Source organism: Haliotis rubra, unplaced genomic scaffold, assembly GCF_003918875.1.
Source record: "Haliotis rubra isolate DU_JTF1 unplaced genomic scaffold, ASM391887v1 Scf294, whole genome shotgun sequence".
NCBI lineage: Eukaryota > Metazoa > Mollusca > Gastropoda > Lepetellida > Haliotidae > Haliotis > Haliotis rubra.
The window spans coordinates 40,859-68,761 of record NW_025766962.1 but is presented as its reverse complement, the minus strand read 5'-3'; the positions used below and the strand labels follow the sequence as shown (position 1 = coordinate 68,761).

At 42.6% G+C, this 27,903-nt stretch overlaps 1 protein-coding gene across 5 annotated transcripts; it reads right to left on the bottom strand.

The window, feature by feature from the left end:
- LOC124282167 (serine/threonine-protein phosphatase 6 regulatory ankyrin repeat subunit B-like) lies at window positions 1-26,730 on the bottom strand. 5 transcript variants are annotated; one of them, XM_046718126.1, is made up of 7 exons: window positions 26,484-26,730; window positions 20,491-20,721; window positions 4,223-4,340; window positions 3,302-3,512; window positions 2,644-2,751; window positions 1,796-1,962; window positions 1-957 (listed from the first exon to the last, which is right to left on the bottom strand). In XM_046718126.1, the coding sequence occupies exons 2-7, from the start codon at window positions 20,584-20,586 to the stop codon at window positions 95-97; spliced, it is 1,563 nt and encodes a 520-aa protein (XP_046574082.1). In that variant the 5' UTR covers window positions 20,587-20,721; window positions 26,484-26,730; the 3' UTR covers window positions 1-94. The 5 variants fall into 5 exon arrangements, with proteins under 5 accessions (XP_046574082.1, XP_046574083.1, XP_046574085.1 ...); XM_046718127.1 differs by lacking the exon at window positions 26,484-26,730 and adding an exon at window positions 25,985-26,073; XM_046718129.1 differs by lacking the exon at window positions 2,644-2,751.
- Window positions 26,731-27,903: the final 1,173 nt, after the last annotated feature.

Sequence of the window (27,903 nt, the reverse complement as noted above, 5' to 3'; positions counted from 1 at the left end):
GAACAATAACATATTTTTTTCAATTAAGCATTGTATAAAAATGTGAAACGATTTAAAAAGATAATTTCTTTGACATATTTCCGATTTCACAACTCTAGTCCAAATCCCAGTGTTTGAAGACCAAGTCATACATGTCCTGAAGGAGTAAAAAGGCCTTCAACGTCGACGGCACAGGCAGCAGTTCAACCAGAGGTTCAATTGATCGTTGAGTGCGACTTTGAAGGACAGACCTCACCGACCTTCTACAAAGTGTTAGCAGACTGTCAGGCTGAAGTGTCGCCGATCCTACCAATTTTTGGCAATTCGGAGCTAACTTTGGCTGTTTTTGACACCACATTTCAGCAAGATCGTAAAAATCCTGACTGTAATAAATCAGCAGTTTGAGCATTGACAGGTTTTCCCATTTCAGATGTTCTACCTGTATATCCCTGGAATGTATCTTGGCGCCACATTGTAGCAGGATACATGTTGTATCTAAGTGGCCGTATATAATTGCATAATGGACTGGTGAGTATTTGTCTATATTATCTTTACAATTCAATTCTGCACCAGCTCTCAACAACATGTGCAAAGCTTTGACACTGAAAGACTCTTCACCACTATGAGCCTGATTGTGTTGATGTGACCAGGTACAGGTCTGATTGGTCCGCAGCAGCTTCTGTTTCAGATGCCGCTGACTTACATGGAGTGCATAGAATAACGGAGTGTGGCCAAACACATCCCTTCGGTTTACATCAGCGTCGTAGTCGATGAGAACGTCCACGATGTCCAGGTGTCCGGACTCACAGGCCAAGGTCAGCGGTGTTTTCCCCAAACGTTCCACTGTGTTCACATCTGTTCCCACACTGCATAGCAGCCTGACGATGTCTGTGTGTCCTTCCTGTACGGCGATGTGGAGAGGGGAGAACAGTTTGTGCTTCCAACCATTCATATTGCGGGAGATAGAGACATCGCACCCTATTAGAAATTAAGATAGCAGTCATTAAAATCAAAACTCTTAATATATACACTTCTCCAATAATACTAGATCTGACATTATAGACATGTAAACCGGTAGACTGATCGGTGGGCTAGCCTATTGTTTAAAGTGGTATCATGTCACAGAGTAAACTGTAAGCGTAGTGCTATCTCTGGGCCAGTTATATATAATCAGGGTTGTTCTCTATTCGCCTACACCCCAATTCGCCTACAGTCATAAAACAACATTTCATGGTCTGTTGACTGTTGATTACACAATGATAAACTAGTGTCACCCCTATGATCTAAAAGTTGACTCTTCTATATAATCTTCTATAATCAGTGTATCAGAAATGTACAAACAGCCACAAAAGCATGTGTATGTCTTGAACAGTACTTCCACCAACTCTTGTGAACACCATGGATGTTATGTCGAATGATGGAAGTACCAGAGCGCGTACCAGCATAGGCCGTACTTGTTTCTCTGTTGAGAGGAGGTGGTGATCATTTGATGTTTGGTTCTGAAGTTTTTCTTTGCCTATGTTGTTCATATATTGGTTTACCGGTGAAGGTGATTTATGTATCAGCGAGGGAATAATGGATAAATAACGAATTTGATTCAGCAACGCTGTGGACAATACATATATACATTTCAGTCAAGTTGAGAAAATATACCTCAAGATGATAAATAATTCTAAGATGCTTAATATTCAGGGTAAATCCGAAATCCACGAAATAGTGTTGACAAACCGACATAATCGGGGCGAAGTTGTGTTCTTGGACAAGGAACATAACTCTCGACAGTGAACTACAGAAGAAGACACATGGCACCACGTACCTGCGTTAATCAACATGGATGCAATCTGTAGGTGGCCCCTTTCACAAGCTAGATACAATGGGGTTACATTCCCTCTGTCAACCACGTCAAGGTCACTGCCCTCGCAGATGAGGAAGTTGACAACGTCAGCATACCCCAAGCACGTTGCATGATGGAGAGGCTTGTGTCTGTAACGAAAAGGTGTTCGATCACAGGTTTGGTCAGTAATATATTTATGCCATTTTGTCTGAATTGGTTAAATCATCCTATTTCCTGTGTGACGCCGTGATGTAAGGGATCTATACATTCCGGTGGTGGTGAGGGTGGGGTAATTTGTGATATAAAACATCGTGATTTGGTTTCTTTCAATCCTGCAATCAGTTAGTTCCTCATTGGGAGCACAGGTTGCCAAAGACTCCTCAATTAGTAGCTTCCCTTAGAAGCGCCAGAAACCTGTAACCTTGGAAACCAAAAAACACTCCCGATCCTGTTTCTGGGCTTGTCAGCACCGTGGTGTTCGGTCGGCGACTATAGGGCCCGTAAGTAGGTCACGGCACTTCGCGAGACCTTAGTACTCGCGGTGACAAACAACGTACACTTGGTCCGGTCTAGTGAAGTCATATTTAGCGGTCGCGCAATTTGGAACCAGAACTGGTTCTTGGATATACGCTTGTCACCAGAAATCTGGTACCGGATGTAAGCTGGGCCCCGTCTCGCATATCGCAAGTTGGCGCGCGCAAAGGGAGCCGGGAACCGTCTTAATACCGAGAGTAGCGCCTCGCGAGACTTACAGGCCCTATGATCGCTCATACTCCTTTACTTGAAAGAAGGCTTGGCAACATAAACGACCATTAACTGACGAGGTTCACCTGGCGTTATCGGCCTGTTCAAGGTCAGCACCGTGCATGCAGAGAAGAGAGATAAGTTCGAGGTTGTTTGTCTGAATGGCTTCCTTCAAGGGGGAACTACTCCTGCCCCTGAAACATATACATTCAGATGACGTGGTTGCCCATTTCACATCGAGGAAACTAATTTTAAAATACATAGTACATTCCAGTTATCAATAACCATAAATTTTGTTTTTCGCTTCTCAAATGTAAATAACCAAATTCCTGAAAAGAATTAAACGTTTCTGATTCTCAGTGAATGTCATTAATTTGTTCATTTTCGTGTAAGATATATGTTGCTATAAACAATTCTCCTGTTGAATCTTCACATGCCAACTAATGAGAGACAATCGGGTATCAAATGAAAAGTATATCTTCGGTAGACAAATGTATTTGGAACAGCCGGCGGATTAGCACAAAACGTCCCACCGTCCGATCTGGCTGGTTGTGTAGTCGTACCGTGACCGTCATGGAGGCCAGACTCGATGACACGGTCAGGATTAACGGGTGTCTGTATAACTGTGAGATAGCATAAACACTGCCAACTGTGGCGTATGTTCTACCAACAAAATACACACGCCTCACCACCTGCACATGGCCGTTCAACGTATTCACGGAAAGCATACACCTGAAAACTTACTGTTTCATAAAGCGATCATTGCACGCCATATTGACGTCAACACCTGGATGACGTAGTAGGGCCTGTACAGCCGCCATCTTGTTCTCCGCTACAGCTCCCCACAGCGGCGTACAGTTATTATGATCCGGCATATTGATACAAGCCCCGCTTTGGAGCAGATGCTTAACTAGGTCTTCTGCCCCCATCCGACCGGCTAAATGAAGCGGCGTATCTGAAAAATATGCATGAATTGAAAGTCCTTTACTAAATAGAACACCCAAATATAGTGCGCTCCACAAAGCAAGCAAGAAATATGTGATTGGATTACGTTATGGAGTGTTGAAGACCTGTGATTTGCGACGCACTGAACTGTGACTATCGTATGGTTTAATGCCGCAATATTCCATCAATATCATAGCGGAGGAGACCAAACACGGTCTTAACATACATTATGCTTCCATCTTTATGGGTCTTGTTTTATGGCGAACGCTTTAACAACTAGACTACCCCAAGGTACAATGAACCGTACAAACACTTAGTGACTGTTACTGTACGTCTGGTTGCCATGGTTATCAAAGTGTGAGACGTTTACCAACTTGGTAAAACAACAAGTACGGGTATATTGCTGTCAAACATTAGAAGACACAGCACGCTGGACTATCGAATCCTTAGGTGTAAGAAATGACGCAGCTATACTATTGGATATTTGGGAGGTGAAAACGTTCGCGTGTCATGCCGCTTTGGTTCAGCTGGTTCCCTTTTCGCGATCCCGTTGAAATATTACTAAAGTATTTATATGTATTCACTGACAACAGGCCGCCTCGCTAAAACAAGAATAAACGTTTAGGATACCGGAAACCTGGTTTGGAGATAAACACGTAGAGCCCATGTACCTCCTCTCCGGCCATTAACGAATGCTGTCTCACGTCTGTCACTGCTTACCTGTGTAAAATCCAGCAGTGATGTCAGCGCCCCTCTTGATGAAGATTTTGGCTAAATCATACTGGCGGCTTTGTATTGCCGTGTAGAGGAGTGATCTCCGACCTACATAGCAGTTCACCTGTAAACACAAGTGGAAATATATACACATATATATATATGATTTACTCTATACTCTGGACGAGTTTCACAAAATAGTTTATGGCGCCACCGCAGATCTGGGCAGACTGAGATGTTGCTTGAAACAGGTAGTCTTGAACGAGTTACGTCCCTTTGAGTTTCACACGTTAAGTTAATCATTACACATTCAGTGTGAACCATCGGACTAATTCCGGAATGGAAACCACGAAACGTCGTTATGCAAATTAAAATCGTTATCTGTCACTGGTCCGTCAATCGGGCACAAATCGATTCCATCAGACCGCGTTACCGTCAAGTAATAGAAGCATCGTAAAAGTTTTCCCATTGATCAGCTGTCGATTCAGTATGATTGGCAGATATGGGTTTCTTTGACTGATTGTTTTTCTCAGCAGCATTCAGTCTATATATACCATAGTACGATGGGATGTAAGTACCGATGTCCCTGCAAGCCAGGCACGTCACGGCTATTGATGGACAATCAGTGAGATCACGTAATGTCGCCCCTAGCGACTGAGTATCGGAAAACTAAAACACCGCCGACACAGGTGAGGGGTTGAAATCACTTACACCAATCAAATATCAAATGTTGTTCAAGGAACAATTGTCGATACAAAGCGCATATTTCTGAATATAAAATGTCTTAACACACAGTTAACCGGTTTTCATTGCCCTTCGTATCAATAGCAGCGTATTAATGATATTAATAATAATAATGCTATTTTTGCGCCTAGAACCCAACACGATTCTGCTCTCTGGCGTTACATTATTACCCTGACGGAATTGTACTTTCAAAGCTGCTACTAAGCGCTAAGCGCGACCGTATAGTCCGTACATCCGCTTCTCAGGTACCCATTTGAACAGCTGGGTGGACTGAGTGCAATGTGGACGAAGTGCCTTGCCCAGGGACACAACACAGTATGAGACCCAGGTCACAAATTTGGGTGTGTCCACCGGGATTCGAACCCGGGCCTTTGGCGTAAGAGGCCAGCATGCTAACCACTAAACCACCGTGCTCCACATATTACGTGGGAGCTTTGTATTTATATATGATAAACGTACATACTGTACAATTATAGCGTAATTATAACACAATAATAACATAACTGTAATGCTCAAACCTCGCATCCTTTCAAAACTGACAGCATTATTTAGATGACAAAAATACAAAAATACCTGCAGCCACTTGTTGGTCAGATGCTCACCTGGCCATCACTGACAGACACAACGCTTGGCCAGAGGTCACTATGAATTTATAACCATCCTCAACAATAGCACTAGCTAGCATGTCCGACACACTCGGCTGACCGAGCGACAACCACCTGGCCGTGTCAGTGAAAAGATCGATCTTAAGTTAGTTACAATGAGACTGAAGGTTCACCCATGGCGCCATTAGACACAGTATTCACTGCACGGCCATCAGCAGGCGGTTAGCTGGGTCAAGGAACGGCCAGGTAACGGCAGACTGACCAAGCACTCAAAAGGTAATCTGCGACCTGGACAGCGTGACCGCCTGTGTTGGGGTCATGATTAAATTTGAGGTATCTTTATGTTGGTATGTATAGCCTCATGAATAGGTAGTAAGGGTGTGTTCGCCAAAAGGATACCCTCCAGGGTATATTGGTGGTGTTATATAACTTTAGTTAACCTGTGCTTCTATAAAGCTGGATATGATTAATTACAATGACACTTTTTAAACACGTTGATAACATTCCGAATAATTTCCCTCTACAAGTAGAAATGGAAGAATGTTCAACATTAAATTTTAAAGTTCTTAGAAAATAAAAAGAGTATTGGGTGGATCCTGGCACGTCAAGCCATATGTGGGTGGGGAGTTTCCTGTGGCATGGTACGCCTCAAACAATACCACTACATGTACATGCATTCACTACCGATCATACTCACACGCGTAAGTCATACTGAGTGAGTGAGTTTTATCACAATGTTAGGAATATCCATAGCAGAGGTGAGATGAAGGTGAATGGGGTTTAACGTCGTACTTGTTTAACGTCGCACGCGTGTGTATGTGTGGCTGCTTGTACTAGCCCAGACTGAAGCTGGTTTTATACTGACTGACTAACTGAGATACCATGCCGTTGTTAAACATGAATACCCCACTCAGGCGCATTATACTGACTCCGAGCAGACCAGTCCTTGTGGTACCCATTAATGCCGAGCGCCAGGCAGGGACCAACAAGTCAATTGGTATGACGCGGCCGGGGATCGAACCCGCGACCTTCCGCTCTCCGGGCGGACGCTCTAACCACTACATCACGGAGACGGTCCCACAATAGAGGACAACAGATAGGTCTCACACCGTGGGGATCGATCCCGGTCCCATGGCGTGAAAGGTCAAACCGCCACCTTGAAATTCAAATTATATTTCCATGATAGTGATGACCATTTGGTCAAGTATACACTATACAGAAATATGCATGCACGTACTCTCGTCGTCATGCAAAGTTGACCCGGTGGTACCACGATAACCATGTAAGCTCCATACAGCGATACATATTTGACTGAACACTTTGTGCCTAACATTTCCAATTAATTTATACAAACATTCCCCACTTTAAGAGAGTGTGTTAACAGCATAACTGCAAACCATTTGGAACTATATAATGAAAATATTGTTTATCATTCAGGCGTGTCATCCTACCTAAGTACACTTAGATATTAACATGGATTATATCAAAGATGGGAGATTAACGTTGTGTAATACAATAACAATGGTTTCCGAGCTTCCACTTGCCACTTTCACGTGCGTGTGTGTGCGTGCGTGCGTGCGAGCGAGCGTGTGTGTGTGTGATCGTATTTTCCGCGATTCTGATTGGTTATTGGGCAATCGAAATTAAATGGTAATTTTCTAATCCTGCAGCAAGTCAGAGAGAGACGGGACTACTGAGCAGAGGTGACCTTTACCTTGGCAAGGGTGGGTTAAGCTGATACTGGAACATTTACTGTACAAGCAGGGGCGTGCGACTTCGCTTGAATTTTGTACACATAATGCCGGACAGACAGGAATATGAAACACGACAACAACACCCGTAGGTACAGTCTAGGGTGGTGGAGGTACAGTCTAGGGTGGTGTAGGTACAGTCTACTAAATGTACTTACAGTCTAATGTGGTGTAGGTACAGTCCACGGTGGTATAGGTACAATCTAGGGTGGTGTAGGTGCAATCTAGGGTGGTGTAGGTACAGTCTAGGGTGGTGTAAGTACAGTCTAGTGTGGTGAAGGTACAGTATATTGAAGTGTAGGTACAGTTTAGGGTGGTGTAGGTACAGTATAGCATGGTGTAGGTACAGTTTAGTGTGGTGAAGGTACAGTATAGTGTGGAGAAGGTACAGTATATTGTGGTGTAGGTACAGTATAGTGTGGTGTAGGTACAGTCTAGGGGGTGTAGGTACAGTCTAGCATGGTGTAGGTACAGTCTAGCAGGGTGTAGGTACAGTCTAGCATGGTGTAGGCACAGTCTAGGGTGATGTAGGTACAGTCTAGCGTGGTGTAGGTACAGTCTAGGGGGATGTAGCTACAGTCTTGGGCGATGTAGGTACAGTCTAGCACAGAGTAGGTACAGTCTAGCATCGTGTAGGTACAGTCTAGTGTGGTGTAGGTACAGTATAGTGTGGTGTAGGTACAGTATAGTGTGGTGTAGGTACAGTATAGTGTGGTGTAGGTACAGTATAGTGTGGTGACGGCACATTATAACATGGTGTAGGTACAGTATAGTGTGGTGTAGGTACAGTCTAGGGTGGTGTAGGTACAGTATAGTGTGGTGTAGGTACAGTATAGTGTGGTGTAGGTACAGTATATTGTGGTGTAGGTACAGTATAGTGTGGTGTAGGTACAGTATAGTGTGGTGTAGGTACAGTCTAGGGTGGTGTAGGTACAGTATATTGTGGTGTAGGTACAGTATATTGTGGCGTAGGTACAGTCTAGTGTGGTGTAGGTACAGTCTACTATGTACGTATACAGTGAACCCCCTCCGTTCCTCGCTCCCCACAAAGTTTCCATACACGTCCTGTATCATTGGTGTAATGGTTAGTTAGTTAGCGTCTCTCAGTCTATTCCACCCTTACAGCCTTTAGGCACCGAGTTTTCGAAGAACAAACTCATTGAAAATCTGCACTCAGCACACATTAACTGGAAATTCACACAACTCATTAGTTAATATATTATACCTCCATGTTTATATATCATACCTCCATGTTTATATATCATACCTCCATGTTTATATCATACCTCCATGTTTATATATCATACCTCCATGTTTATATATCATACCTCCATGTTTATATATCATACCTCCATGTTTATATATCATACCTCCATGTTTATATATCATACCTCTATGTTTATATATCATACCTCCATGTTGAGATACAAAGTCAACACGACATACGATAACCTACTATACAAATGTCAGCAATTTATGTAATTGTTTTGTGTTTCCGTGGTCTTGTCGGGGAACCAATGAAAGCTCATACAGGAAAGTCAGAATGAATATTGTATTGACAGAATTAGTACATGCAAACTTCTGGTATATGCCGTGTACGTGGTTTGGAATCCCTTGCGTGGAGCAGATACATGCACCCTGGCCTTTAACATTCAATGCATGCATATTAACGTTCAAAATTACAGCCCTTCGTGAACGTGTGGCATTTACTCTCATTTTCCGGCAAGTCGCTGTAATAGGTGGGTAGACACGCTGAGTGTATCGGATATATCGAGCTTATATTTCAGTAAACAACCCTATTATAGTCGACAACCATCGCCCACAGCTGTAACAGTGTGCTGACATAGATATCTGTATGTTCAAGTATGGTTTACCCCAAACAAGGGAGAAGTCTACATTAGTAAATCGATCGGTTTGAAATTCTTTGAACAGTTGATATTGGATCGTATTATGTGTAAATATAAGAATTGATCTTCAGCAACCCATGCTTGTCGAGGGGAGAAAGGGGATCTTGATGATCCGGCTCACTGACTTGGTCATAATATCAAATGTGCGAAGATAAATGGCCATGATTGTCTGAACTATTACGTCAAGATTATCTTTCGTTATCAATCAACATACACACAAACAACGTGATCGTACTTGTTTCTTGACATAGCAGCTGGCGAGCGACGCGTGATACCATACGTTCTACATCCACACGTGCTAGTTGACAAGTCAGCTATCTTATATTGATCGAATAAGTAGGAGGTATTGTTTTCACGTAATTCCTGTTAATTGTAATATTTTGAAAAATAACTCTGAACTAAAACAACGGAACGTAGCAGTCCCACATGTAAACTTTGTGAGCTTTGCCAGACAATACACTAATGTGTATATCACATGACCTGTACATCCCTAGATACGGTGACAATAGCTACAGGTATCTATGACAACACCTACCGTAATATCGTACTTCCGTAAGCCTTCGCAGTATAGCGTTACCGCCAACAATTGAATCTGACACGTCTGAAGGCACTATGCCATCACCACCGACTTATACGGCTATGATGGCCGATGAAATGTGTTCGCCATAACTGACTCCGAACATCATGTGGGTAGCACACACTGACCTTTACGGTTGGCCCGGCATCCGACAAATGCTCAATGAACTCGGCCTAACCCTTGCCGTGTCGTGACTTCCCTGTGACTGATGTCCGTCCCTGCCCGCGCTGCCAAGGGTTAACGGCGTTCTATTGTTGTTGTGGAAAGACTGTGGTGGCCCATGGCCAGTGTTGCAGAAGCTGGTGTTAATCGGAAATGGTTTTCAGGACGAAATCATTGACATGTGGGTAAACAGCAATTGTCTGGAGCCATAACCGTGTATCGGTGCTAAAAACAGGGTTGTCTTAACAGTGTTGTATTAACCTAGCCCACTTCGAGTCAACAATATTCACTTGAATGCACATACGTGTGCTGTAACACGGTGCATGCAGTGTTTGGATTACTAGTTATGTAATTAACTCATATCAGAAAATAATCCCCTGATGGGTGTTTTTCAAATGATTCACTAATAACGCCATGCTTGCACTAAGCAGAGTTGAGTGTGGCAGACACCCCTACACGTGTTTATACGACGACTTCCGTCTGTGTAAAATTACTCATTGCACCACGCCTGGTCATGTTCCACGAAAAACTATGTACATCAAAAACACACTGTTTCATCTTTTAGAGAACAAAAGTTAACTTGTCAAAATGAGCTTGATGACATTTTCCTGAAGATACACGAACGTGAATGTGTGTTTACAAAAAAAGCACAAGATCTGATTTTGATGGGAGGGGTCTCATTTTGGTTGTGACTTCGTTCCTACAACAAACAATATCGCAGTCAATTCTATTAGCCCTGACTTTCTGTTAGAAGCCGCTTCACAAGATATTTGAAACAGGAATGAGTGAGTTAGACACCGGAAATGCTCTCCGAATATTTTACCCACATGCAGTGTGCGAAATAGCCACTGGCCCGCTAACCCGTGGCTAGTAAATATCCAGTCGGGCCAGTAAATCTCCACAGTCACTGGCCCGACTGGCTAGTGAATTTTCATGGGTTCATTTTTTAAATACATCACTCTCTTTGACTTGTTAAGTTATAATACACTTTTAAATCATGCAAGATTATGGCCTGATAAATGATGGTATTTTACCTTTCTGTAATATTTTGCTTAGTTTCTACATTCAAATTTCAGGCTAATGAATTATTTTGTGGGCTAGTAACTTTCAGGCTTAGGTAGCCCGACTGGCTAGCAAAATTTGGAAACTATTTCTTCGAACCACGGTCATGGGAGTGACAAGCAATGGCTAAAGGCTTCCAGCTGTCTCACGGTCATTGTCGTAAGTGTCGGGTAATGAACAATAATGGTAACTATGTAAAGGCAACGAAAACACTGTCCATAATCATAAGAAATGCCCTCTAAAGCATCTTACTACGATCCCGGCCATAGGAGGAACATGTTTTCGTGAATCAATATCGCATAGTGATCATACATCGTGTCCTCGGAAAGGTGACCATATCCTGCCTCACAGGTAGCACCCGCCATAACAACATGCAAACGTCATGATCACCTGATATAATATGGGAACATTTGTTAGAAGTCAAAATGTAAAGATATAACCCTGAGTGACCTGGGTGATTGTTCCGTGAAAATTGTCACTCAGTATGAACCACTGGCACTTCCAGACCTGGCACATTTACATTCAGTATGAACCACTGATACTCCCAGATCTGACCCATTTATATTCAGCATGAACCACTGGTACTCCCAGATCTGACCCATTTATATTCAGTATAAACCACTGGTACTCCCAGATCTGTCCCATTTATATTCAGCATGAACCACTGGTACTCCCAGATCTGTCCCCCCATTTACATTCAGTATGAACCACTAGTACTCCCAGTTCTGTCCCATTTATATTCAGCATGAACCACTGGTACTCCCAGATCTGTCCCCCCATTTATATTCAGCATGAACCACTGGTACTCCCAGATCTGTCCTATTTACATTCAGTATGAACAACTGGTACTCCCAGATCTGTCCCCACATTTATATTCAGCATGAACCACTGGTACTCCCAGATCTGTCCCCCCATTTATATTCAGCATGAACCACTGGTACTCCCAGATCTGACCCATTTATATTCAGTATGAACCACTGGTACTCCCAGATCTGTCCCATTTATATTCAGTATGAACAACTGGTACTCCCAGATCTGTCCCATTTACATTCAGTATGAACCACTGGTACTCCCAGATCTGACCCCATTTACATTCAGTATGAACCACTGGTACTCCCAGATCTGACCCAATTACATCCAGTATGAAGCACTGGTACTCCCAGATCTGTCCCCCCATTTACATTCAGTATGAAGCACTGGTGCTCTTAGATCTGTCCCATTTACATTCAGTATGAACCACTGGTATTTCTTGTTTCTGTCCCATTTACATTCAGTATGAACAACTGGTATTCCTGGGTCTGTCCCATTTACATTCAGTATGAACCACTGGTACTCCAGATCTGTCCCATTTACATTCAGTATGAACCACTGGTACTCCCCAGATCTGTCCCATTTACATTCAGTATGAACCACTGGTACTCCCAGATCTGTCCCATGTCCCATTTATATTCAGTATGAACCACTGGTACTCCCAGATCTGACCCATTTACATTCAGTATGAACCATTGGTACTCCTAGATCTGTCCCATTTACATTCAGTATGAACCACTGGTACTCCCAGATCTGTCCCATTTCCATCCAGTATGAACCACTGGTATTTCTTGTTTCTGTCCCATTTACATTCAGTATGAACCACTGGTATTCCTGGGTCTGTCCCATTTACATTCAGTATGAACCACTGGTACTGCTAGATCTGTCCCATTTACATTCAGAATGAACCACTGGTACTCCCAGATCTGTCCCATTTATATTCAGTATGAACTACTGGTACTCCTAGATCTGTCCCATTTTCATTCAGTATGAACCACTGGTACTCCCAGATCTGTCCCATTTATATTCAGTATGAACCACTGGTACTCCCAGATCTGTCCCATTTACATTCAGTATGAACCACTGGTACTCCTAGATCTGTCCCATTTACATTCAGTATGAACCACTGGTACTCCCAGATCTGTCCCATTTACATTCAGTATGAACCACTGGTACTCCCAGATCTGTCCCATTTACATTCAGTATGAACCACTGGTACTCCTTGATCTGTCCCATTTACATTCAGTATGAACCACTGGTACTCCTAGATCTGTCCCATTTACATTCAGTATGAACCACTGGTACTCCTAGATCTGTCCCATTTACATTCAGTATGAACCACTGGTACTCCCAGATCTGTCCCATTTATATTCAGTATGAACCACTGGTACTCCTAGATCTGTCCCCCATTTACATTCAGTATGAACCACTGGTACTCCCAGATCTGTCCCATTTACATTCAGTATGAACCACTGGTACTCCCAGATCTGTCCCATTTACATTCAGTATGAACCACTGGTACTCCTAGACCTGTCCCATTTACATTCAGTATGAACCACTGGTACTCCTAGATCTGTCCCATTTACATTCAGTATGAACCACTGGTACTCCCAGATCTGTCCCATTTATATTCAGTATGAACCACTGGTACTCCTAGATTCTGTCCCATTTACATTCAGTATGAACCACTGGTACTCCTAGATCTGTCCCATTTACATTCAGTAGTATGAACCACTGGTACTCCTAGATCTGTCCCATTTACATTCAGTATGAACCACTGGTACTCCCAGATCTGTCCTATTTACATTCAGTATGAACCACTGGTACTCCCAGATCTGTCCCATTTATATTCAGTATGAACCACTGGTACTCCCAGATCTGTCCCATTTATATTCAGTATGAACCACTGGTACTCCCAGATCTGTCCCATTTATATTCAGTATGAACCACTGGTACTCCCAGATCTGTCCCATTTATATTCAGTATGAACCACTGGTACTCCCAGATCTGTCCCATTTATATTCAGTATGAACCACTGGTACTCCCAGATCTGTCCCATTTACATTCAGTATGAACCACTGGTACTCCCAGATCTGTCCCATTTACATTCAGTATGAACCACTGGTACTCCTAGATCTGTCCCATTTACATTCAGTATGAACCACTGGTACTCCTAGATCTGTCCCATTTATATTCAGTATGAACCACTGGTACTCCCAGATCTGTCCCATTTACATTCAGTATGAACCATTGGTACTCCTAGATCTGTCCCATTTACATTCAGTATGAACCACTGGTACTCCCAGATCTGTCCCATTTCCATCCAGTATGAACCACTGGTATTTCTTGTTTCTGTCCCATTTACATTCAGTATGAACCACTGGTATTCCTGGGTCTGTCCCATTTACATTCAGTATGAACCATTGGTACTTCTGGACCTGTCCCATTTACATTCAGTATGAACAACTGGTACTCCCAGATCTGTCCCATTTACATTCAGTATGAACTACTGGTACTCCTAGATCTGTCCCATTTACATTCAGTATGAACCACTGGTACTCCCAGATCTGTCCCATTTACATTCAGTATGAACCACTGGTACTCCCAGATCTGACCCATTTACATTCAGTATGAACCATTGGTACTCCTAGATCTGTCCCATTTACATTCAGTATGAACCACTGGTACTCCCAGATCTGTCCCATTTATATTCAGTATGAACCACTGGTACTCCTAGACCTGTCCCATTTACATTCAGTATGAACCACTGGTACTCCTAGATCTGTCCCATTTATATTCAGTATGAACCACTGGTACTCCTAGATCTGTCCCATTTACATTCAGTATGAACCACTGGTACTCCTAGATCTGTCCCATTTACATTCAGTATGAACCACTGGTACTCCCAGATCTGTCCCATTTACATTCAGTATGAACCACTGGTACTCCCAGATCTGTCCCATTTACATTCAGTATGAACCACTGGTACTCCTAGATCTGTCCCATTTACATTCAGTATGAACCACTGGTACTCAAAGATCTGTCCCATTTACATTCAGTATGAACCATTGGTACTCCCAGATCTGTCCCATTTACATTCAGTATGAACCACTGGTACTCCTAGATCTGTCCCATTTACATTCAGTATGAACCACTGGTACTCCCAGATCTGTCCCATTTACATTCAGTATGAACCACTGGTACTCCTAGACCTGTCCCATTTACATCCAGTATGAACCACTGGTACTCCCAGATCTGTCCCATTTATATTCAGTATGAACTACTGGTACTCCTAGACCTGTCCCATTTTCATTTAGTATGAACTACTGGTACTCCCAGATCTGTCCCATTTACATTCAGTATGAACCACTGGTACTCCCAGATCTGTGTCATTTATATTCAGAATGAACTACTGGTACTCCCAGATCTGTCCCATTTATATTCAGTATGAACTACTGGTACTCCTAGACCTGTCCCATTTTCATTTAGTATGAACTACTGGTACTCCTAGATCTGTCCCATTTACATTCAGTATGAACCACTGAACTCCCAGATCTCTCCTAGATCTGTCCCATTTTCATTTAGTATGAACTACTGGTACTCCTAGATCTGTCCCATTTATATTCAGTATGAACCACTGGTACTCCCAGATCTGTGTCATTTATATTCAGAATGAACCACTGGTACTCCTAGATCTGTCCCATTTATATTCACTATGAACCACTGGTACTCCCAGATCTGACCCATTTACATTCAGTATGAACCATTGGTACTCCTAGATCTGTCCCATTTACATTCAGTATGAACCATTGGTACTCCCAGATCTGTCCCATTTCCATCCAGTATGAACCACTGGTATTTCTTGTTTCTGTCCCATTTACATTCAGTATGAACCACTGGTATTCCTGGGTCTGTCCCATTTACATTCAGTATGAACCATTGGTACTTCTGGACCTGTCCCATTTACATTCAGTATGAACAACTGGTACTCCCAGATCTGTCCCATTTACATTCAGTATGAACTACTGGTACTCCTAGATCTGTCCCATTTACATCCAGTATGAACCACTGGTACTCCAAGATCTGTCCCATTTACATTCAGTATGAACCATTGGTACTCCCAGATCTGACCCATTTACATTCAGTATGAACCATTGGTACTCCTAGACCTGTCCCATTTACATCCAGTATGAACCACTGGTACTCCCAGATCTGTCCCATTTATATTCAGTATGAACCACTGGTACTCCTAGACCTGTCCCATTTACATCCAGTATGAACCACTGGTACTCCCAGATCTGTCCCATTTATATTCAGTATGAACTACTGGTACTCCTAGACCTGTCCCATTTTCATTTAGTATGAACTACTGGTACTCCTAGATCTGTCCCATTTACATTCAGTATGAACTACTGGTACTCCTAGACCTGTCCCAATTTCATTTAGTATGAACTACTGGTACTCCTAGATCTGTCCCATTTACATCCAGTATGAAGCACTGGTACTCCCAGATCTGTCCCCTCATTTACATTCAGTATGAAGCACTGGTGCTCTTAGATCTGTCCCATTTACATTCAGTATGAACCACTGGTACTCCTTGATCTGTCCCATTTACATTCAGTATGAACAACTGGTACTCCCAGATCTGTCCCCCCATTTACATTCAGTATGAACCACTGGTACTCCTTGATCTGTCCCATTTACATTCAGTATGAACCACTGTAACTCCGTAGATCTGTTCCATTTACATACAGTATGAACCACTGGTACTCCCAGATCTGTCCCATTTACATTCAGTATGAACCACTGGTACTCCTAGATCTGTCCCATTTACATTCAGTATGAACCACTGGTACTCCCAGATCTGTCCCATTTATATTCAGTATGAACCACTGGTACTCCTAGATCTGTCCCATTTACATTCAGTATGAACCATTGGTACTCCTAGACCTGTCCCATTTACATTCAGTATGAACCATTGGTACCATTTACATTCAGTATGAGATCTGTCCCATTTCCATCCAGTATGAACCACTGGTATTTCTTGTTTCTGTCCCATTTACATTCAGTATGAACCACTGGTATTCCTGGGTCTGTCCCATTTACATTCAGTATGAACCACTGGTACTCCTAGATCTGTCCCATTTATATTCAGAATGAACCACTGGTACTCCTAGATCTGTCCCATTTATATTCACTATGAACCACTGGTACTCCCAGATCTGACCCATTTACATTCAGTATGAACCATTGGTACTCCTAGATCTGTCCCATTTACATTCAGTATGAACCACTGGTACTCCCAGATCTGACCCATTTACATTCAGTATGAACCACTGGTACCCCGTAGATCTGTCCCATTTATATTCAGTATGAACTACTGGTACTCCTAGATCTGTCCCATTTACATTCTGTATGAACTACTGGTACCCCTAGATCTGTCCCATTTACATTCAGTATGAACTACTGGTACTCCCAGATCTGTCCCATTTACATTCAGTATGAACTACTGGTACTCCTAGATCTGCCCCAACCCGCGGTACCCGGGTACCCGTGGCTACCCGTGCTCTCCTTCCGGGTAGTACAGAGCACGTACAGAAACATGACATCGGTATCCGACATCGATACCCGATTTACAGTCACACGGTTTGAGTCTGTATTCGATCAATTCAGCGAGTCAGGTCGTACTTGATATTCAACTTCAATAAATAATCAAAGATGGTTATCCAACCATCGATAAGCATTGACTAGCAGCTAATCTACTATCCATGTTTATGGCCTGTCGGCATCACACGCTGGCCCAGTGTATGCATACTCTCTTCTTGATAGCCTCTCGTCACGATATGGCTGAAATATTCCCGATGTGACGTTAAATAATAACTCACTCACTCACTTGATAGCCTCATGCAAACATATTCAATAGTGTACTCCTCCTTGATAACATCGTGCATGGTTGTGCTATGGGTTATTGTGCTATGAGCAAACCTGATTGTGTGGAAATCATAGAAGCACTACACATTCCCTGATACTTGGTTAGGGCCTCTGAACCTTACTTCCTAGCCCGGTGTATGTATAATGGTGGCGTATTGTCATGTGACATATCAATATTTGTGGCTACTTGAAACTGTGGGACTTTAGCCTCCTGGTTGTACAGACACACTGATATATCACCGAGCCTGAACGGAAAGTACAGCTATTTATATCACGAATAGCGATTAGCAACAACGCTGATTTACTACAGGCAATGTTATTAATCACGAAATTCAAGTTTGTAAAAAATATGCTGATCCGGTGAGACATGTTTTCTAAGTCAGTCTGCACATAGAGGGTGAGTTGGGGTTTAAACCTCTGTAGCGCTGTCCCAGCAACATGACTACTTGGGACAATAACAAGCATTAGGCTACCCCCCACACCCCCTCCGGCTCTCAGCTCCAGTACATACCATTCACTCAACACATGTGCAGGGCTCCAGATAAGGGCCGTATCGACGTATGTGCGGATAAAAAAATATGCACGATACGGTAGGAAATAATTTGAAAACGTAGTAGATACGCACCACAGCAATGGTGAACGAATCATTTACAGACGTATTTATATGAAAAAGTATTGTTTTATTGTTTATTGACCTGTTTACACAAGAGTAGCAATGTCGTGGTGCATATACCAAACGAAACACAAGAGTACTGCTTACTAATTTCCATTCAGTACTCTAAATGTACTCTACGACGTACTCCTGATGTTGAAATATTATCTGGAGCCCTGCATGTGTATATTAATGTGTGTAGGTCGTTGGCGGTGATCATGGTTTGACTGGTGTAACGTGTCAGTGACGTCGCAACGTGGCTCCCCTGTACAACAGATCGGCACTATCATATCAGTAGCTCGTGTCGCAACGTGGCTCCCAGTACAACAGATCGGCATTGTCATATCAGTAGCTAGTGTCGATTTCCTTACACTCTGCTGTTGTCGATCTACAAGTTCGAGCATGGTTTAGAGCAAAGGGCAGTCAGTGTGATTGTTGAGATATGCTGGATTCAGTGCAGGAGATCAGAGCGTGTCCGAACTGGTACAGTATGAATGGTATTTCAGCACAAGCAGAACCCAGAAGATCAACATGGAACTATCCGACCAACCACATACTTTACAAACCACTCTCTCCCCTCACCGACAAAACTACTAACTAATCACAGTAATATCCCTACCACACGACCCATTGCTGTACCCGACAGACACCCGTATCCCTACCAATGCATGAATGAATGCATGAATGAATGCATGAATGCATGAATGCATGCATGAATGCATGAATGAATGCATGCATGCATGAATGCATGAATGAATGCATGAATGCATGAATGAATGCATGCATGAATGAATGCATGAATGAATGCATGAATGCATGAATGAATGAATGAATGTATGTATGTATCCCGACCACACAACCCTTTACTGTACCAAACACCCGTATCCCTACCACACAACCCATTACTGTACCACACAGACACCCGTATCCTACCACACAACCCATTACTGTACCAGACACCCGTATCCCTACCACTCAACACATTACTTTACCAGACACCAGTATCCCTACCATACAACCCTTTACTGTACCAAACACCCGTATCCCTACCACACAACCCTTTACTGTACCAGACACCCGTATCCCTACCACTCAACACATTACTTTACCAGACACATGTATCCCTACCATACAACCCATTACTCTACCTGACACCCGTACCCCTACCATACAACCCATTACTGTACCAGACACCTGTATTCCTACCACACAACCCATTACTGTACCAGACACCCGTATCCCTATATAGCCATGAATAATGTCTGTTCTCATGTTTTGGTCAAAGCTTGCTCATGCATCCATTTCTAAAATCAATACCTGCGACCCACCAAACCGCAGCCTGGCTATTAAAGCAATCGAACAGGTTTTCAGACTCATCTGGAATCACGGATGTATCAGTTCAGAGCTGAGCAGTTAATGTTACTTTCATATTTCTATCTTGTCACACAAAGTCATTTTCACATTCCTGTCTAATCGTCAAGCCAGATGTATCATCACTGTGTCCGTTCACTTGGCGATAACACAACACGGCGGCTTCTCTAGTACTTTGTAAGTGTGGCAATATGGTAGGTCATCGGCCTAAACAGCCTGCCGTTGTTGATTTGATGTTTGTTTTCATAACGCGCCCACAGGTAGTTCGGTCTTGTATGCTGATGTTGAGTAAATATCTGAGTGTTGAATATCTTAAGCCATGTAAACAAATGCAAACACGTGACTTATTGACAGACAATATATTCCGCCCTTGGCGTTGCATAGCAACATACATATACAGTTGGCCATTGAGTAATACGGAGTCTATTCATCTGACAATCACTCTTCAGTTAGAGAAACTGTTTTATACCTTTAGAATTGTCACAAAAACGAAGCTCTCCTTGTATCATTGTCTTGTCACTTATACTTTCCTCTTCAGAGCCAAGGTGTATGTGGGGTGGGTCGTATTATTGTATTATATATTAGATATAGGATTTTAACAAAGTGTTGATTAAACAACGCTACCATCATACCCTGTATTGAGGCGTGTGGTGACTCATGTGAAGGGTAATGTCGGGGTGTATGGTGACAAGCCCTACTTACTGACACGCCTGCATCCAGGAGACGAGTAACCGTTTCTGTAACTCCACCCCGGGTAGCCTCATGTAACTGCTCCTCCTTGCTGCTCCACAACCCCATGCCCTGCCCTCGGGCGGCTTGTGAGGGGGCAAGTCATACACCCGTCCACCCGCTGCGACACAACTCTATGCAAGGTCGCTGGGGATTCGATATCCAGTGTTCAAATGGAAGGCTCCGTTGCCGAGTTTGTGTGTCCTTCAAAGAAACGAGTATGCAAGGCGTATTTGTTAGTGGGTAAAGGCTGTATCTCATGTGTGACAATGTATTGAATCTTTTCTCTTTGTAAGCCGTGGCAGTTCAGTTCAGCTAAGGGCATGCGTTGGCAGGGCAGTTAATCACACGACCTTCACGAAATGAATAGGGTTTGGTGTTGTTTGATCACGCGACATAAAACGCTATATCGTTTTCTTTTTTATGAAGGACACTAACACACAGGTGCGATCGGTCGATCGATCGATTATTCGTATACATTTCTCCCTCAGGAATCAAATCTGAATTCATTCTACATAATTTTACCTAAAACAAACAAATATGACTGAATATAATGAATATCCTTGTGATTATATATTATCTGCCAATAATCATAGACTGTTACCAGCCAAGATAATGACAATGGTGGCTGGTATTGCACGACAGAGTTGCTTTGATTATGTATGCCAGGATCCGCTGACTGAGGTTTGAAATCGCGGATTGGCTAAAGTGATATGCATGATGTACCTGTTCGTTTAGGATATATGACGGATTTGTTTGTTTGTTTACCTACATAGATACATGCGACACTAAAAATACTGAAGTACAGTTAAACCGATTAGAAAGCGACTGAGCAGTATCAAAACGACTTTGACGACCAGTTGATCTGTGACTTGAAGGAGCAGCTTAGCAAGTTCTTAAAGACACACAGTAAGCAATCCCTTGACATCCAGATACCTGGGATCCATCACAAGAATGTTGACTGACATCCAGACACCTGGTATCCATCACAGGAATATTGACTGACATCCAGGTACCTGGGATCCATCACAGGAATATTGACTGACACCCAGATACCTGGGATCCATCACAGGAATGTTGACTGACATCCAGATACCTGGGATCCATCACAGGAATGTTGACTGACATCCAGATACCTGGTATCCATCACAGGAATGTTGACTGACACCCAGGTACCTGGGATCCATCACAGGAATGTTGACTGACATCCAGATACCTGGGATCCATCACAGGAATGTTGACTGACATCCAGATACCTGGGATCCATCACAGGAATGTTGACTGACACCCAGATACCTGGGATCCATCACAGGAATGTTGACTGACACCCAGATACCTGGGATCCATCACAGGAATGTTGACTGACACCCAGATACCTGGGATCCATCACAGGAATGTTGACTGACATCCAGACACCTGGTATCCATCACAGGAATGTTGACTGACATCCAGATACCTGGGATCCATTACAGGAATGTTGACTGACACCCAGGTACTTGGGATCTATCACAGGAATGTTGACTGACATCCAGATACCTGGGATCCATCACAGGAATGTTGACTGACATCCAGATACCTGGGATCCATCACAGGAATGTTGACTGACACCCAGATACCTGGGATCCATCACAGGAATGTTGACTGACATCCAGATACCTGGGATCCATCACAGGAATGTTGACTGACATCCAGATACCTGGGATCCATCACAGGAATGTTGACTGACATCCAGATACCTGGGATCCATCACAGGAATGTTGACTGACATCCAGATACCTGGGATCCATCACAGGAATACTGACATCCAGGGGGATCCATCACAGGAATGTTGACTGACATCCAGATACCTGGGATCCATCACAGGAATGTTGACTGACATCCAGATACCTGGGATCCATCACAGGAATGTTGACTGACATCCAGATACCTGGGATCCATCACAGGAATGTTGACTGACATCCCAGATACCTGGGATCCATTACCTTGGGATCCATCACAGGAATGTTGGGATCCATCACAGGAATGTTGACTGACATCCAGATACCTGGGATCCATTACAGGAATGTTGACTGACACCCAGATACCTGGGATCCATTACAGGAATGTTGCAGTCAGGAGCAGACTGACACCCAGATACCTGGGATCCATCACAAGAATGTTGCAGTCAGGAGCAGACTGACACCCAGATACCTGGGATCCATTACAGGAATGTTGACTGACCTGGGATCCATCACAGGAATGTTGACCAGGTACCTGGGATCCATTACAGGAATGTTGACTGACACCCAGATACCCCAGGAATGTCATCCATTACCAGGAGTTGACTGACACCCAGACTGACACCCAGGTATCCATCACAGGAATGTTGCAGTCAGGAGCAGACTGACACCCAGATACCTGGGATCCATTACAAGAATGTTGCAGTTAGGAGCAGACTGACACCCAGATACCCGGGATCCATTACAGGAATGTTGACTGACACTCGGGTACCTGGGATCCTTCACAGGAATGTTGCAGTCAGGAGCAGACTGACACCCAGATACCTGGGATCCATTACAGTAATGTTGCAGTCAGGAGCACATTGACTTTGAGATATCCGGGTTCCATAGCACAATCTGGTTGACCAAGAAGGGTGATGGTGTAGCATTAGGTTGCAGTGACTGGGTTCGACTCCAAACGCGTACCATGTGCAAGAAGGATTTCTGGTGTTGTCCGAGGTAGACGGAAATTGCGGCACATTCTAGACACATTGATAAAATTACATTAGGAAGAGACATCAAATGAATACACATTAAAGAACAAATAAACTTTGGGTTTTTTTTAACTCTTTTAACTATTACATATGAAAGATTTGTGGTTAGACTTATGAGGAACACCAAATTCATTCTTAAAAAACTTGTGGTTAATTAATACCGAGCGATTAAAAGTTGCCAAAAAGTCGCCTGCTTCACTCTCGCCCGCCAACGAAACCACAGACAGGTTACGTAACTCTGTCGCCAGAGCACTGCAGTGACGTCATATGAGGAACGATTTTCAGTTAGTTGTATAGAAAGTGTGTAGCACGCTCATCATTTTGATGATTTCTCGACATCAACGACGACATGCCGAATCGTTGCTTTGTCGTCAATTGCTCCTAGGGGTCGGGCGATGGTGTCACCATGCACAGATTTCCACAGGACCCCGCAGTTCGTGCTAAATGGGATATGTTTGTGAGTGCGAAGCGAGCGTTGTGGAAGCCTGAAACGATATCTTACTTGTGTTCAGATCGCTTCACGGAAGTTAAAGAATCAAAACTATTTACTAGTTGTAGTAAAATATGTATATGATTGATGACCATAAAGATTTTCCATGACACAACTTGTAACATAGCGATTTCTTCCTCGGAAGTCAAGTTGTGGCGGAAGTAACAATAATAATGTAAGTAGTATTATATTGACACCCTTCTCGCTGCCACAAGAGAAATTGTTATGTTATAAGCTATGTCATGCAAAATCCTATTGGCCATCAATCAAATACATATTTTACTACCAGTAGAAAGTAGTTTTGATTTTGTAACTCGGTGAAACAAACCTAAATAGCATTTATCCTCAGACTGGCGTATGTTCGCGACAGGGCGCCGCCATTTTTGAAAATCGTAAAGTCTGTTAGAATTAATGAGATTATGGTTTGTTTTCATCAAGTTAGAAAATCAAAACTACTTTCTAATCGTAGTTAAATATGTATTTGAATCATGACCAAAAGGATTTTGCATGACACAACTTATAACATAACGATTTCTTCCACGGTAGCGAGGTGGGGGTCGAAGTCACAATACTGCGCGATAGATTTCTTGCTACATTCACGTGGTTAACGTCCACTCACCAGTATGTAGATACTAGTCAATGTACGTCTTTATATTTGGTCTTATAATCCTAATTAGTTTATTATCATACTTGTATGCATTTAGAAACTAAATAGAAAGCAGACGATCTGCTGATACTTATAGCGCATTTATAACAGAATTGTAATATCTAGACATTTTATAGTTTGCCAATGTGAATCATAATTCGCACGCACACCCTAGTCTATGTTGTCTGTCTCATTACACTTCACGGCGAAAACAATGATTCTGTTGAATGCTACGACAAATGAATAAAAACAAAATGCAAATATTAAAATTAAGACAGATTAAAGTTATAGGAACAATGTCAAACTTTTATCTTGTTCGAGGAATGTATCCATCAATATCCACGAACGTGTGATATGCCATTCATCTGCAGCTGTTCCAAGTGATGTGTCTTTTAACAGTTTAATATACGAAAAAGTGATAAATCTTTTCAGGTATTTCACATTGGTGTATAGTCTCATTGGTCACCCAAGATAGCACACCTGGCAACTAATTGCATAATGTCCGCCTTTCTTTAAAAACAGTAATTTAGTTAGCCAATAATGGGCAATCAATCAATGTATTGCCGGTTAATCCTTTGAAAGAAGGACGTTGTTTTTACGCAGACACCGACACGACAGAGTGTATTCAGTATAGATTAGTAAATCTACACTACCTTTTGACAAATGCGCTGTGTAAAATAAAAGTAATTAATCAATCGGCGTGTTATCGGTTAATCCTTTGATCGATGTTTATAATGTTGAATATTTACTCCAGACACAAGAAATGCCAAATGGGAACCTTTGACGGGTAATCTAAGTGTGTTACCACTAATTATACCTGTTATAAATTCATTAATTGACCATCAAGTGAATGATGACAAATAACATGTGTAGGTTTATACATCCTAACACGGGTTACAACAAGGGAGTATTAATTGCTGTATTGCATGTGAAAACTTATGGGCCGGCACTGTTTTGAGAATACAAACAGATTTTTACATGACCTGATTAAATATCGAGGTAAAAAAACACAGAAATAGGATCAATTTGGATCAGTCATTATACAAATAAGGCCTAACGACACCAAGCGATTTTGACAGAATCGTCTATGAAAACAAGTTGTAACTCGGAAACTAGGCAAAGCAGGAGACACAATTAAATGACAGTAGATTGTGAGAACATATAGCTTTCATTTTCCACAACAGTTGTCACGATTTCAGGTTTATACAAACCTGTAAACAAGATAATTTACCCCCTGAAATGTAGATGAATTCTGCATCGGCCCTCATATCTATTCCTCATATGACGTCACAGAGACGCCCCGCTCTGATTGGTTGAAATTTCGTTCGCAGGTGAGAATTGTGCACTGTTGTCAAAAAGGTCGATTTAAGTTAATTAAAGACCGAAGTGAGTAGTTTTATTGACGGGGTTTCATTTATACCGATGCCAGTTAGTGATTTATGTATTTGTACCCCCTAGAGTATATGTGATCTTTAATAGAGACAATATATAAATATACATTAACAGAGACGATATATAACTACACGTCAAAATAGAGACAATATATAACAACATTATATATATATATATATATACATACTTCAAATCGTGTTGACCAGTAGGCCACTTTGAACAAGAAACACATTCGGTCTACCAGGAATATGACCTGTATGAACACGCCAAGGGTATACCCTAGGATAAAGTGTTTACCTACATAGATAAACGTGTACCAGGTCAGGCCAGATAACGAATGGTTGACTGAAGAGCAACATGAAGGTGAAATGAGGACCAGTGGGAAATATCAGGAGGTGCAGCATAGTTACAGACAGACAGAATATATTATAAACAAATATCCTGAACAGATTTATCGCTTTCACAATATATGTGTAACAGATGATTCTAGCTGTACAGATAACGACGTCAAATGTGTGCCTATAATGATATCAAATGAGATGAAAGTTGTGTGAAAATCTACATATAGACATATATCCTCCTAACTCCCAAACACCATCATCTTTCATCTTTCATTTTTGTACAGTCCGAATGCATTAGTGTGCACAAATAACATCTGACACAGCAAACATGGGCTCGTTACTTACACGTGCACAAGCCTGCCGATCACGTACGAATCTCCACATTTCCTGATGCGGTCATCCGTCCCACACATGCAGTGGTACTGGCGTCTGGTCACCCGCTGTGTAATCCCAGGTATCTCTTGTCCTCCGCAGTGTGTTTATAAACAAAGCCTAGAGTGACCACAAACAAGTTGAAAACTCTCACTCTTGTCACGTAACATGTTGTACGTGAGAAGTCAGCAATAAGCGCTTTCTGAGGACTGATATATACTGAGTTGGGGCCGATGAGTGGAAAAGCGTGACCCTTATCAGCACGTACAAAGAGCTATCTATAAGTAGGTCGACGTTGTTTCTACGCAGTCTGGGCAAGCATTTGGCATGAATCAGCCCCTACTGTGGATATTTATCAGTGCAACTTATAGACGTGTGTACGTATGCTCGTTAAGGGCTCGTTATGTACACAACATGCCCTTCATCGCGGATAGGAACAAAACGATTAAGTTCAACACGATCAACGCGTTATGAATAACGATTTCTGCCTTTCATTGTTGAACATATGGCAATCGGAGACAATGTTCTTAATCAATAAAATGAATAAGTCCCACCCTATGTGTATTGATTCAGTGAAGACGGTGTTTTGTGGTTGATTCAAATAATAATATTTGTATTCAACTATACGGGCGGCGGGGTAGCCTTGTGGCTAAAGCGTTTACTCGTCAAGCCAAAGACCCGGGTTCGATTTCCCACATGGGTACAATGTGTGAAGCTTATTTCTGGGGTCCCCCGCCGTGATAAGGCTAGAATACTTCTAAAAGTGGCGTAAAACTAAACTCACCCACAAACTCACTCGACTATTATGTTATTGTATGTTATGTTGTGAAGACACACGCATTAATTGTGCTGCTTTGTGCAGCGTGAGCAGTATTTTAGATACAGTACAGCACGGGTACTGAATGTGGGATCGATGTTATGTCGCAGTGCACTTGATTGTGTAACAATGTTCCAAGTGTATTAATCATTCAACCGTGGATAGTCAGTGACATTGGGGGCTATATTTAGACGTGTTCTATATTTGGACTTGTAGTAGGTTTAGACAGAAGGTCTGGAAAGAACTACAAGGAACCTATTTCAGAACCGTCTGCCATAGTGTAGAATGTTCTGGCATCATGTCTTTGGTATACGGAGGGAGTTAACTCTTGCCTCTCATCTCACATAACACCTATAGTTACCAGATTGTTTGTTTGTTGTTTAACGCCGCACTCAGCAATATGCCAGCTTCAAGGCAGTGGTCTGTACACTGGACCACATCACGTTACCCGAACTTCAGCATTGTTGTGTGTGATGATCACTACACCCTGCCTAGGTCTAGTTGTAATGTGGGGCAGTTGGGTAGCCTGGTGGTTACAAGCCTTCGCTCGTCACGCCGAAGACCGGGTTCGATTGC